Source organism: Choloepus didactylus, chromosome 3 (genome assembly GCF_015220235.1).
Source record: "Choloepus didactylus isolate mChoDid1 chromosome 3, mChoDid1.pri, whole genome shotgun sequence".
Classification (NCBI taxonomy): domain Eukaryota; kingdom Metazoa; phylum Chordata; class Mammalia; order Pilosa; family Megalonychidae; genus Choloepus; species Choloepus didactylus.
In genome coordinates this window covers 96893912-96909501 of record NC_051309.1, presented here as the reverse complement: position 1 = coordinate 96909501, position 15590 = coordinate 96893912, and the positions used below count along the sequence as shown (strand labels likewise).

Below are 15590 nucleotides of genomic sequence, written 5' to 3'. Positions count from 1 at the left end.
TTGTTATGGTCTCTTTGAAATGTTCTTTTATTGTATGTTTGTTTTCTTTTTAACTTTTTTTCATACAGTTGATTTAAAAAAGAAGGGAAAGTTTAAAAAAAAAAAAGAAAAACAAGGAAAAAAAGATGTAGTGCCCCCTTGAGGAGCCTGTGGAGAATGCAGGGGTATTGGCCTACCCCACCTCCATGGTTGTTAACATGACCACAGACATAGGGGTCTGGTGGTTTGATGGGTTGAGCCCTCTACCATAGGTTTTACCCTTGGGAAGACGGTTGCTGCAAAGGAGAGGCTAGGCCTCCCTATGGTTGTGCCTAAGAGCCTCCTCCCGAATGCCTCTTTTTTGCTCAGATGTGGTCCTCTCTCTCTGGCTAAGCCAACTTGAAAGGTGAAATCACTGCCTTCCCCACTACGTGGGATCAGACACCCAGGGGAGTGAATTTCCCTGGCAACGTGGAATATGACTCCCGGGGAGGAATGTAGACCCGGCATCGTGGGACGGAGAACATCTTCTTGACCAAAAGGGGGATGTGAAAGGAAATGAAATAAGCTTCAGTAGCAGAGAGATTCGAAAAGGAGCCGAGAGGTCACTCTGGTGGGCACTCTTATGCACACTTTAGACAACCCTTTTTAGGTTCTAAAGAATTGGGGTAGCTGGTGGTGGATACCTGAAACTATCAAACTACAACCCAGAACCCATGAACCTCGAAGACAGTTGTATAAAAATGTAGCTTATGAGGGGTGACAATGGGATTGGAAAAGCCATAAGGACCACACTCCACTTTGTCTAGTTTATGGATGGATGAGTAGAAAAATAGGGGAAGGAAACAAACAGACAAAGGTACCCAGTGTTCTTTTTTTACTTCAATTGCTCTTTTTCACTCTAATTATTATTCTTGTTATTTTTGTGTGTGTGCTAATGAAGGTGTCAGGGATTGATTTAGGTGATGAATGTACAACTATGTAATGGTACTGTGAACAATCGAAAGTACGATTTGTTTTGTATGACTGTGTGGTATGTGAATATATCTCAATAAAATGAAGATAAAAAAAGAAAGCATATTGATAATAATCCCATTTATGGAAATAGAGATTAAAATTTTTTTGCCTAATTAGATTTTACAAATACTTGTTTTTGCAAGGTACAGTGCTAATTAACTCTATAAAAAATACAAGGAAGGATGAGTGTCATCAACATGGCAACATAAACTCACAACAATCTGCTCTTGTGTGGAGACACAGAACAGCAGATTTGAAAAGGCAGAAGAAAGAATCAGTGAGCTAAAAGATGGGTCAACCAAATTTGAACAGATAAAAGAACAAATGGAAAAAAAATGGAAAAATTTGAGCAGGTTCTTGGGGAATTAATTGACAGCACAAAGCACACAAACATATGCATCATGGGTGTTGCAGAAGGAGAAGAGAAGGGAGAAGGTCCAGGAAGAATATTTGAAGAAACAATGAAAATTTCCCAACCCTTATAAATGACATTAATATGCAAATCTAAGAGGCCAGTGTACTCCAAACAGAATAGATCCAAATATACGCACTCCAAGACACACAGTAATTAGACTGCCAAATGCCAAAGAGAAGGAGAAAATTCTGAAAGCAGCAAGAGAAAAGAGATTCACCAAATACAAGGGAAGCCAAATAAGACTAAGTGCTGATTTCTCATTAGACACCATGGAGGCAAGAAGGCAATGGTACAATATATTTAAGATATTGAAAGAGAAAAATTGCCGGTCAAGAATTCTCTTTCAAGCAAAGCTGTCCTTAAAAACTGAGGACGAGTTTAAAATATTCACAGGTAAACAGAAGCTGAGAGAGTTTGTTATTAAGAGATTGGCCTTTGATAACTATTAAAGGGAGTGCTGCTGGCTGAAAAGAAAAGACAGGAGAGAGAGGTCTGGAGCAGAGTACAGAACTGAAAGGCATTAGTAAGGGTAACTTACAGGATTAAAATAAAAAAGAGAAAAAATAGATCTGACCAAAAAAAAAATATATATATATATAAGATGGTTGAATTAAGAACTGCCTTTACAGTAGTAACTTTGAATGTTAATGGATTCACTCCCCAATTAAAAGACACAGATTGGCAGAATGGATTAAAAAATATAATCTATCTACATGTTGTCTACAAGAGACTCATTTTAGACACAAAGATACAAATAGGTTGAAAGTGAATGGATGGAAAATGATATTCCATGCAAGTATGTAACCAAAAAAAAAAAAAAAAAAAAAGCTGGGGTAGCAATACTAATATCAGACAAAATAGACTTTAAATGCAAAAATGTTAGAAGAGATAAAGAAGGATGCTATATATTAATAAAAGGGGCAACTCATCAGGAAGAAATAATCATAAATATCTATGCTCCTAGTCAAGGAGCCCCAAAGTACATGAGACAAACACTGGCAAAACTGAAGAGAGTAATAGACAATTTCACTATAATACTGGCAGATTTCAATACCCCACTCTCTCCAACAGATAGAATATCTAAACAAAGGATCAATAAAGAAACAGAGAAACTAAACAGTATGATAAGTGAACTAGACCTAACAGGCATATATAGAACATTGCACTAAGTAACAGCAGGATATATATTCTTCTCACATACTCATGGAACATTCTTTAGGATAGACCATATGCTAGGGCATAAAACAGACCTTAATAAATTTTTAAAGTTTGAAATTATGCAAAGCACTTTCTCTGACCATAATGGAATGATAATGGAGAAATGGAAAATACACAAATATATGGAGGTTAACCAACAGGCTCTTAAACAATCACTGGGTCAAAGAAGAAATTGCAAGAGAAATCAGTAAATATCCTGAGATTAATGAAAATGAAAACACAACATATGAAAACTTATGGATGCAGTGAAGGTAGTGCTGAGAGGAAAATTTAAAGCCCAAACTGTATGTATTAAAAAGGAAAAAAGAGCTAAAACCAATGACCTAACTGAACAACTGTAGAAACTGGAGAAAGAATAGCAAACTAATCTCAAAAAAAAGCAGAAGGAAAGAAATAAAAAAGATTAGAGTGGAAATTAACGAAATGGAGAATGGAAAAAACAGTAGAGAGACTCAATAAGCCCAAAAGTTGGTTATTTGAGATCAGTAAAGTCAACAAACCCTTAGCTAGAATGACAAAGACAAAAAGAGAGAGGCTGCAAATAAATAAAATCAGGAATGAGAGGGGGGCATTACCAGAGACCCTGAAGAAATAAAAAAGATCATAAGGAGTTACTAAGGAGAACTGTATGCTAAAAATCTAGACAACCCAGATGAAATGGACAACTTCCCGGAAACACATGAACAACTTACACTGACAAGAAGAAATTGAAGACCTCAACAAACCAATCACAAGTAAAGAAATTGAATCAGTTATCAAAAAACTACCAACAGCTTCAGTGGCAGAGAGATTCCAAAAGGAGCCGAGAGGTCACTCTGGTGGGCACTCTTATGCACACTTTAGACAACCCTTTTTAGGTTCTAAAGAATTGGGGTAGCTGGTGGTGGATACCTGAAACTATCAAACTACAACCCAGAACCCATGAATCTCGAAGACAGTTGTATAAAAATGTAGCTTATGAGGGGTGACAATGGGATTGGGAAAGCCATAAGGACCACACTCCACTTTGTCTAGTTTATGGATGGATGAGTAGAAAAATAGGGGAAGGAAACAAACAAAGGTACCCAGTGTTCTTTTTTTACTCCAATTGCTCTTTTTCACTCTAATTATTATTCTTGTTATTTTTGTGTGTGTGCTAATGAAGGTGCCAGGGATTGATTTGGGTGATGAATGCACCACTATGTAATGGTACTGTAAACAATCGAAAGTACGATTTGATTTGTATGACTGCGTGGTATGTGAATATATCTCAATAAAATGAAGATTAAAAAAAAAAAAAAAAAAAAAAACTACCAACAAAGACAATCCCAGGACCAGATGGGCTTCACAGGCAAATTTTATGAAGCAACCCAAGAAGAATTAATGCCAATCCTGCCCAAACTCTTCCAAAAAACTAAAGAAGAGGGAATAACCCCAAACTCAATCTATGAAGCCAACATTACCTTAATTCCAAAGATACTACAAGAAAAGAAAACTTCAGGCCAATCTCTTTAATGAATATGGAGGCAAAAATCGTCAATGAAATACTTGTAAATGAAATTCAACATCATATTAAAAGAATTATACACCACGATCAAGTGGGTTTTATCCCAGGTATGCAAAGATTGTTCAACACAAGAAAATCAATTAATGTAATAAACCACAATAACAAATCAAAAGGGAAAAGCCACATGATCATCTCAATTGGTGCAGAAAAGGCATTTGACAAAGTTCCACACCCTTTCATGATAAAAGCACTTCAAAAAGTAGGAATCAAAGGAAACTTCCTCAACATGATAAAGGATATATATGAAAAACCCACAGCTAACAAGCTAACATCATACTCAATGGTGAGAGACTGAAAGCTTTCCCTCTAAGATCAGGAACAAGAAAATGATGCCTGTTCTCACCACTGCTATTCAGCATTGTGCTTGAAATTCTAACTAGAGCAATTAGGCAAGAAAAAGAAATAAATGGCATCCAAATTTGAAAGGGAGACTATTTGCAGATGACATGATCCTATATTTAGAAAATCTGTAAAAACAACAACAAAGCTACTTCAACTAATAAGTTCAGCAAAATGGCAGGATACAAGACCAACATGCAAAAATAATGGTGTTTCTACACACTAGTAGAGCTATCCAAGGAGGTAATCAAGAAAAAACTCCATTTACAATAGCAACTAAAAGAATCAAATATTTAGGAGTAAACTCAACCAATGATGTAAAGGACTTGTACACAAAAAACTACAAAACATTGCTAAAAGAAATCAGAAAAGACCTGAATAAATGGAAAGACATTCTGTGTTCATGGATTGGAAGGCTAAATGCCATTAAGATGTTGATTCCACCCAAATCGATCTACAGGTTCAATGCAATACCAATCAAAATTCCAACAGTGTACTTTGCAGAAATGGGAAAAGTAATTATCAATTTCATTTGGAAGGGTAAGGGGCTTCAGATAGCTAAAAACATCTTGAAAAAGAAGAATGAAGTGGGAAGTATCACTCTTTCTGACTTTAAAGCATATTTAAAGCCACAGTGGTCAGAACAGCATGGTACTGGCATAGAGATAGACATACTGATCAATGAAATTGAATTGAGAATATAGAAATTGACCCTTAGCTCTATGGTCAATTGATTTTTGACAAGACTCCCAAGCCCAGTCAACTGGGACAGAACAGTCTATTTAATAAATAGTGTTAGGAGAACTGGATATTCATAACCAAAAGAATGACAGAAGACCCCTATCTCACACCCTATACAAAAATTAACCAAAAGTGGAACAAAGACCTAAATATAAGAACCAGTACCATAAAACCCCTAGAAGAAAATGTAGGGAAATGTCTCAAGACCTAGTGATAAGCGATAAGTTTCTTTGACTTTACACGCAAACCACAAGAAATGACAGAAAAAATAGATAAATGGGAACTCCTCAAAACTGAATATTTCAGTGCTTCAAAGGACTTTGTCAAAAGGCTGAAAAGGCAACTGACTCAATGGGAGAAAATATTTGGAAATCACTTATCTGATAATGGTTTGACATCCAGAATATATAAAGCAATCCTACAACTCAACAATAAAAAGACAAACAGCCCAACTTAAAAATGGGCAAAATGGGAGGAGCTAAGATGGCAGCACGGAGAGGAATGGAAACTAGTTAGTCCCCCTGGAACAACTAACAACAGGAACAACGAGTAAATAACCTGGAATAACTGCAGGGAGACAAATGTGACTGTCCACTCATCATATACCAACCTGAATTGGGAGGAATGCCCAAGATAGCAGCATAAAATCTGTAAGTGAAAACTGTGGATGCATGCTGAGAGCCCCTCCCTCATGGAAGCCTCACTGTGAAAGAGAGCCTTCTCTGAACAAGTAAATGTACCTCAGCCCAGCTCCAACTGGGGTTTTAATGTTAACCACTCAATACAGACTGCAAATCCCCAAAAAGCAAATAGAGGCTTTTGGTGATGACTGACCTTGGAGAGTCAGGGGATGTATGTGTCTCAGGATGGGGAGCCAAAAGGATCGGGTGCTATCTCTGGCCAACGGGTGAATCTGGGGGCTTTCTGATCCTTTCTCTCTTTCTCATTTCCTCTGTCATTCTTTTGGCAGCTCAGTGGAGAAAGCCTCAACTGTTTTCAGCTTGCAGTGCTCTACAGTAGAGAAAGCCTCAGCCATTTTAAACTCACAGCACTCTGACCCAGACAAGGGTGGAGATAGCAGAGTCAGAGAAATAAAGAATCTCTTTATATGCAAATGACCTCTCTCTGGGGGGTATATCTTCCCAAGAGGAAAGAGGTGGGGCCTAGCCCTACTACCTGCCTTCCTTTCAGAACCAGACCCCAGACCCTGAAGGAGGAGAGCTGTGGGCCACACCTCCTTACACCAGTCTGTAGTGACAGGCACCACCTGCTGGGCAGAAAAGCACAGGATGTGTCAATCCTCTAAGACACACCATCAGGGAAACCAGATACGGAATATTTCCTCCTTCTGGGACCTGAGCCTGTTCTCATCTGGGAAAACCTGATTGGGGTAGCCAAGGAGGTCAAATGCCTACACAACAGAAAACTACAACCTACACTAAGAAAAACAAAGGTATGGCCCAGTCAAAGGAACAAACTTACACTTCATCTGAGATACAGGAATTTAAACAACTACTGCTAAATCAATTCAAAAAGTTTAGAGAAGATATGGAAAAAGAGATAAAGGCTACAATGAAAACACTGTGTACATAAAGTAGAAATTGAAAGTTCGAAAAAACAACTGGCAGAATCTATGGAAATGAAAGGCACAACACAAGAGACAAAAGACACAATGGAAACATACAATAGCAGATCTCAAGAGGCAAAAGAAAACACTCAGGAACTGGAGAACAAGGCATGTGAAAGCTTACACACAAAAGAACAGATAGAGAAAAGAATAGAAAAATATGAGCAATGTCTCCGGGAACTTAAGAACAAAACAAAATACAAGAATGTACATATCATTGGTTTTCCAGAAGGAGAAGAGAAGGTAAAAGGGGCAGAAGCAATAACAGAGGAAATAATCAATGAAAATTTCCCATCTCTTATGAAAGACAAAGTTACAGATCCAAGCAGCACAGCATACTCCAAACAGAATTGATCTGAATAGGCCTACGCCAAGACACTTAATAATCAGATTATCAAACGTCAAAGACAAAGAGAGAATCCTGAAAGCAGCAAGACAAAAGTGATCCATCACATACAAAGGAAGCTTAATAAGACAATGTGTGGATGTCTCAGCAGAAACCATGGAGGCAAGAAGGAAATGGTGTGATATATTTAAGGTACTGAAAGAGAAAAACTGCTAACCAAGAATCCTATATCTGGCAAAACTGGCCTTCAAATATGAGGGAGAGTTCAAAATATTCTTTGACAAACAGACAATGAGAGAGTTGTGAACAAGATACCTGTCTTACAGGAAATACTAAAGGGAGCACTACAGACTGATAGGAAACGACAAGAGTGAGAGGTTTGGAACACAATTTTGGGAGATGGTAGCACAGCAATGTAAGTACACTGAACAAAGACAACTATGAATATGGTTGAAAGAGGAAGTTTAGGAGCATGTGGGACACTGGAAGAAAAGAGGAAAGATAAAGACTGCAACTGTATAACTCAGTGAAACTTAGAGTGTTCAACAATTGTGATAAAATGTACAAATATGTTTTTTCATGAGGGAGAACAAATGAATGTCAGCCTTGCAAGGTGTTTAAAATAGGGAGGTATTGGGGAAAAAATGCAATCAATGTAAACTAGAGACTATAACTAACAGAATCATTGTATTATGCTTCCTTTAATGTAACAAAGGCAATATACCAAGGTAAATGAAGATAAGAGGGGGTCATAGGGGAGGGGTGTGAGACTCTTGGCATTGGTAGTGTTCTCTGATTCTTTTTCCTACTTTGATCTAAGGTTATCTTTCCTTTTGCTGCTTCCTAGCTGTCATGTTTTCTTTTCTTCTTCTTTTTTCTTTCTCTTTTGCATCTCTACCTTCTTTGACTCTTCCTCCTGCTTTGTGAAATAAATGTAGATGTCCTTATATAGATAGTGGTGAGGGTGGTGAACACATAAATATGTGACAATACAGGGAACCATCGATTTTTTACTTAGGATGGAATGTATGGTGTGTGAACAAAACCATCTTAAAAAAAAACGGGTTGATGATGAAACCTTGAGGGCACCATACTGAGTGAAATAAGCCAGACACATAAGGACAAATATTGGAGGGTCTCCCTGATAGGAAATAATTATAATATGTAAACTCATAGACATGAAATGTAAGTTACCAAGATATAGAACGAGGCTAAAGAACGGGGAGTGGTAGCTTAGTATGAGCGGAATGTTCTAGGTTGAACTTAAATGTTTGGAAATGAACAGAGGTGATGGTAGCACATTGTGAGAATAACTAACAGTGCTGAATGGTGCATGAATGTGATAGAAAGGGGAAGCTCAGGGTCATGTATGTCACCAGAAGGAAAGTTGGAGGTTAAAAGATGGGACTGTATAAAACAGTAAACCTTGTGGTGGGCAATGTCCGCGATTAACTGTACAAATATTAGAAATCTCTTTCATGAATCAGAACAAACGTATGACACACACTAGGATTAATAATAGAGGGACATATAGGGAAAAAATATAACCTACTGCAAAGTATATACACAGTTAGTAGTTTTTTTCAACATTCTTTCATAAACAGTAACAAATGTACTATAACAATACTATAAGTCAAGAATGGAGGGGGGGGTGGTTAGCAATATGGGAGGATTTGAGTTTCCTTTTCTTTTTCTTTTTCTTTTTTTTTTTTCTCTTTATTTCTTTTCTGGAGTAATGAAAATGTTCTAAAAATTGAACAAAAATTAATTGTGGTGATAGATGCACAGCTGTTTGAAGGTACCAGAGGCAATTGATTGTACACTTTGGATCTTTGGATAATTGTATGGTATATGAACAATCACAATTAAAAAAAAAAGGCAAAATACATGAATAGACATTTTTCCAAAGAGGAAATACAGATGGCTAAGAGGCACATGAAAAGATGCTCAGCCTCACTAGCTATTAGGGAAATGCAAATCAAAACCATGAGATATCATTTCACACCTACTAAAATGGCCACAATTAAAAAGATGGAGTGGATATGGAGAAATTGGAACATTTATTCACTGCTAGTGGGAATGTAAAATGGTACAGCTGCTGTGGAGGATGGTTTGGTGTTTCCTCAGAAAACTAAGTATAGAGCTGCCTATGACCCAGCAATCTTGCTACTTGGGATATACCCAGAAGATCTGAAAGTAGGAATGCGAACAGACATTTGCACAGTAATGTGTGCATAGCTGCATTATTCACAATTGCCAAAAGATGGAAACAACCCATGTCCATCGACAGATAAATGGATAAAAAAAATGTGGACATACATATGATGGAATATTATTCAGCAATAAGAAGGAATGGAGTCCTGAAGCATGTGACAACATGGATGAACTCTGAGGACATTATGTTAAGTGAAATAAGTCAGACACAAAAGGACAAATATTGTATGATCTCACTGATATGAGCTAATTATAATATGTAAACTCATAGGCATAAAATGTAGAATATAGGCTACCAGGGTACAGAATGAGACTAAAGAATGGGGAGTGGCTGCTTAATATGTGCAGAATGTTTAACTAGATTGAACTTAAACATTTGGAAATGGACAGAGGTGACAGTGGCACGTTATTGTGAGAATAATTAACAGAGCTGAATGGTTTGTGAATGTGGTGGAAAGGGGAAATTTTAGAGTCTTTTATGTCACCAGAAGGAAAGCTGGAGGTTAAAACATGGGAATGTATAACACAGTGAATCTTGTGGTAGACTATGACTGTGATTAACTGTACAAATATTAAAAATTTCTTTCATGAACTAGAACAAATGTATGACTCTATTACAAGGAGATAATAATAGAGGGGTATATGGGAAAAATGTACCTATTATAAACTATGGACTATAATTAACAGTAATATTTTAATACTGCCATCAATATTAACAAATATACTACACCAATACTAGGGATTAATAATGGGGAATAAAGAGTATGAGGGGATTTGGGTTTTCTTTTTTATTTTTATTTATTTTATTTCTGGAGTAATGAAAATGTTCTGAAATTAATCATGAGGTTTTATGCACAACTATGTGATACTTCTGTGAGCCAGTGACTGAATACTTCAGATAGTTTGTATGGTGTGTGACTATATCTCAATAAAATGACATTAAAGCAATACAAAGAAAAGTAACTGATAGGATGGTTCCAGAATACAAGAAATGTGCAATCTAGTAGAGGTGATAAAAACAAATACAAATTCATTTCTTCATTTATCCATTTATGATTCCTTTAACAATGTTTTTGAATTGCCTACTATATACCAGGCACCACAGGGGCAAAAATATGCAAGGGATATAAAATGATATAACATTTTAGAGGATACATTTAAATTGATCAGAAGTTTTATACAATAGATGGTGTTGATCTGGGTGGCAAGAGGTGGGAGGGAAGGATGATAGGCCAAAAAGAAGGGAGAACATTCTGGCACAGGAGAATAGCAGAAGCTGGGGTATGTATGTCTGGGTAGGCATAAGGATATGTCTGAGAAACAGCAAGCAATTAAATATGATTCAAACTGAGAGAACAGAAAGTCATATGTCAGATAAGACTGCAGAGATGGGTCAAAGACAAATTGTAGAATACTAGGAAAAGCTTGCCAATTAAGTTTATACTTGACTCAGCAGGCAACTTGAGTGATTGAAAGTATGTTTGTTTTTAAGAAGGATCCAAATGTTATTAGAATTGTTCTTTGGAATGACCAATCTGATCACTTTAGTTAAGCCCATTAATATTTTTATTGGGGATATTATCTAGATATCGTATCAGTCTGTGTGCCTGGGGGCAGGGAGTGGAATCAGGCAGGGAGCTCTGGAATAGAGGTTCTGATTGAAGCCATGGATGTATATGAGATTTTTATTTGGTCGAGTGAATGAAGAGAAAACATTCCTTGCCTTTCAAATGGAACATGTTAGCCCTGGAAGAGGCTTTATAGGCTACCAGATTTTGTGCTCACATTTTACAATTAAGGAAACACCAGCTAGGTTAACTACTCTGACCTTGAGAACTGCATCCTATGATTGTTAAATGGCACATTCAGAACTGGAACCAATTACCCTGGCTTTCATCACTACCATGTGATTACACTAATCGACAGTCAGAACGAAAGTACTAAAGATAAAGTTATGGTGCATGTAACAGAATAGTTTCAGAATGGTTCGACTGTAACCTTTATTCAAAGTGGCAAGTCACTTCCTATCTCATTTGCACTAAATCCTTGATTACTGATCACTTATACTAATATTGAATGTTGTCTTTCTGATTTTCCTAAATTAGGAAGGATATCAAGACTATGAACCCGAAGCCTAAGACGTCTTTGCTTCTAGTTTCCTGAGATCTGCTGACAGATGTTCTATCCTGTTCAAGTGCTCAGTTCCAATGTGCCCAGTCATAATATTTTCTCAAAGTTTTTACAGTGTGTTTTGAAGTCTTCCATCAGCAGTGATTGGAGTATCTGTACCTGCCACCACCTCAGCATTTCAGTGCTTCTCTCCCACTGAAATGACTACTTGGTAGCAGGATCCTTGTGTGCTGTGGATATTGTGGCTTCAAATTTAAAATATTCAAAAAATTCAAAACACCTAAGTGACTACCACTTATTTCTAAAGCTTCACTATTTTTTGTTTTGTTGAGAAGTTGTGAGCAATTTCCTATCGTATTATACAGGATTTTTAGGTGTCTTTTAATGATTCTTTCTGTCTAAGAATAATGATGTATTGTGAAATCTGTTGATATATACAATACTTAAAAACATGTGAGCATGAAACTATGCACCTATAAATATTAGCTATGAAATTTTACTGTTTTGTGATGTGTTTTAACTTGTGTTTGTACATAAATGGTGAAAATTAAAATAAAATTTTATCTCATTACAAAAATATTTTATTTTATCCCACCCCACTTTAAAAAATGAAATTATGCTCATTAAGAATATGAAGTGAGAAATGACATAATTCACTTAAATAGAAAGTTTTTGGCAGCCATTTGAAGAGGGAAAAACTTTGGAGTCATGAAACAGATATGGATGAAACTTAATCCCTATAAAGAGGAATTCCCTCTTAGCAACAGTGTCCAAAATGTGTTTTGGGTTTGCTGAAACAAAGATGTTAGAAAAATGCTTCTGACTACATCCTCTTTAGATACTCACAAGACACATTAGGATACTAAATGCTCTGAGGAAAACTGATTAATCTTCTTTAGCTCAGCATTTCCACTCTTTTAAAAACAGCAGATATCCTTTCTTTCCCTGGGACATGCCTTTCAACATGTCTGGGAACAACCAGAGAATCATCTTGAGAAGTGCCAATTCTTTAGATTTATAAAAATGTTATAGACTCCTTTAAGTTCTGGTGAATATATTAATAAATCCTAGGATACTTCTTTAAGGAAGGGTTTTGTTTTTAGGGAAGAGTCATTCACTCCTCACGGATACCAACAGTAAACCTGACCGTGAAAAATCCCATATTAATGAACTGAAAAATTGATCGGTTTGTCTTTTTAATTATTCAGGAGGAAAACAGCATGGTCACTGGAAAACGTCAGCAGTAGAAAGTATAGTTTTGAGAAAGAATTTTCTGGAAGTGTTGGGCAGAATATATGGATGCGAGTAATTGGTATATACTGGGCATTGGCAAAAACAAAAGAGCCATTGAAACTTCCTTTTTTTTTTTTTTTTTTTTTTTAAATTGGAAAGAGACTATCACAACGCCAAGCTACCTGTGTAAGTCTTGGACTGGAGAGAAGTGGTAGATCTCTTCCATGTAAGTACTTTAAAGAGTGTTCCTAATGAGGAAAACCACATGAGAAAATTAAAATATATTTCTGTACAATGAGCCGTCAGTAGTAATATGTATACAGAAAATACTATTTTTAGGTAATAGGTTTGTGAGTGAGATTTCTCTTCACTATTGGTGTTTTCAAAATTTTCTAGAAGTAACATGTCCGTCATCAGAAGGCATTTGTTTCCATCTGGCCAAAGTAAAGGATACAGCAGTATATTTCAAGGCAAGTGTTTTGGTTTGCTAAGGCTACTCGAATGCAATATAACAGAAATGGGTTGGTTTTAACAATGGGGATTTTTAAATTAGAAGTTATAATTCTAAGGCTGTGAAAATGTCCAAATTAAGGCCTCAACAAGAGGATACCTTCTCTTAAGAAAGGCTGCTGGCATCCGGGGCTCCTGTGTCAGATAGCAAGGCACATGGCCAGTGTCTGCTGGTCCTTGGCTCCCAGGTTTTGTTGCTTTCAGCTTCTAATTCCAGTGGTTTCTCTCTAAGCATCTGTGGGTTGTCTCTTACCAGCTCTGGGGCGTGTCTCTCTCTAAGCTCTCTCCAAATATCTCTACCTTTATCCTCTCATAAAGGACTCCAATAGAGGATTAAAACCCACTTTGAATGGGCTGGGTCACATCTCAATTGAAACAACTTAATTGAAAGGCCCCACCCATAATAGGTGTGCACCCACAGGAATTGATTAAAAGAACGTGGCATTTTCTGGGGTACATAACAGCTTCAAACCAGCACAGCAGGTTAGAAAATGGTCATTAGGGTTGGAATTTTTAAGTCTACTTAAAGCACCAAATCAAAAAAAAGTTAAAAGAATTTGTATTAATATAAAGAACAGAATTAAATTGATAGCAGTAACTGACAATAGTTCAAGGTTAGAAAAGTTGGGAATTTAAACTTAAGGATTTATATTTTTAAAAATTCCACTCCAAACTGCTGCTTCTTCCCTGAATATTTATCTGACAATCATTGGTGGGCAGTGAATTATTTTATCTATCTTAATGGTTAATTTTGTGCCAAGCCCTTAAACAAAAGGTTATATACCGCCCATGAGCTTTTGCAGGAAACTTATTTCAAATCCACTCCTGGGATGTGCTCCCTAACAAGTCATCCAGGGGTTAGTCTGAACTTAGGTTCATTTTGCAGACCTGTGTCTCCTCAAGTTCTGAGTTACTCAGGCTCGTCTTATGACTCTACAGGGAAATTTAAAAACAAACAAACAAACAACAACAGCAACAAAAACCAGTTCAAGGTGGGTTTTGGCACACAATTTGCAGCAGAACAACACAGTATGTGGTTTGGCAATAAAAGTTGAATCAGTTTCAAAATCTCCCTACCAGCCCACCAGTGTGAGATGCAAATATGATTCCTCATCCTTCTGGCTCACTCAGTAGGTAACTTTTGGATTAACCATACACACACACTGTTAATGGATTGAATCATGTCCCAGCAAAGACATGTTCAAGTCCTAATCCCTGGTCCTGTGGATGTGAACTCATTTTAAATAGGGTCTTCAAAGATCCCATTAAGATGAGGCCAAGGTGAATCAGGGTGTAATCCAATACAACTGCAGTCTTTATAAGTGGAGGAAATTTAGACACAGTAGCAGGAGACAGAGGAGACAGAAGGAGACAGATAGCCATGAGAAGGAGGCAGGGATTGAGTTATAGATTGCCGACAAGCCACCCCAGAACGCTAAAGTCTCTGGGAGAAAGCAAGCCTGGTTGACACCTTCATTTTGGACTTCTAGTCTCCGAAACCTTGAGACAATAAATTCCTGTTGTTCAAGTCAAACTGTCAGTGGTATTTGTTATATCAGCCCTGGCAAACTAAGGCACACATACACTTGCACACATATATCTTAAGTACAATCATTAATTCTCAGAGATAGTGCTGTCTAGATGCACACTGAAGAAGGAAAAACCATTTTTTTAATTTCAGACTTTGACAGATTGCTTCTGTCTACCACACTGTGCTCTGTATTTTTTTTATCTGAGATGAGTTCATCCTACTTTGTTCTTCTTTCTTTCTTGGGCAGGAGTGCAACAAGGCTGACATTTCCTTGTGAACTCTGTCCCTGGAATCAAGGATATATTTATTATTATTATTATTGCATTTGTCAGATATGGATATAATGATTTACCAGTATTAACTCATTTAACTCTCAAAACAACCCTAAAAGGTGTCATTATTATTCTCATTTTATACATGAGCAAACTGAGACGCACATAGTAGCTTTCTCATGGCCAAACAGCTAGCAAGTGGCAGTGTCAGGAGTCAAAATCAATATGGCACCATAGTGTGTGCTCTTAGATCCTCAGCCATGTTGTCTCTCAGGGTGAGGACATATAACCATATGATAGAAACTTCCAGATGTTTAAAGAATGGGGTGGTAGCCTTACTGCTCTAGATATAATTGATCAGTATATTTCTATTTTTCCATGGGTTTCCATGTCGGAATAAGTGAAAAAACTATTCTTTTCAGCTGAAGATATGTTTCCAATTCTAAGAAAAATTAGCCAGTCCCTGATAGAT

The 15590-nt window shown here is 36.9% G+C and overlaps 1 protein-coding gene across 3 annotated transcripts in view; it reads left to right on the top strand.

Annotated features, from left to right (window-relative positions):
* SNCA (synuclein alpha) overlaps window positions 1-12071 on the top strand; it is a 164181-nt gene extending 152110 nt beyond the window's left edge. For all 3 annotated transcript variants that reach the window (XM_037830256.1, XM_037830257.1, XM_037830255.1), the window contains exon 6: window positions 11548-12071. In XM_037830256.1, coding sequence (XP_037686184.1) covers window positions 11548-11580 — 33 coding nt within the window. In that variant the 3' untranslated portion in view covers window positions 11581-12071. The remainder of the gene's footprint in view (window positions 1-11547) is intronic.
* The last annotated feature ends 3519 nt before the right edge of the window (window positions 12072-15590 follow it).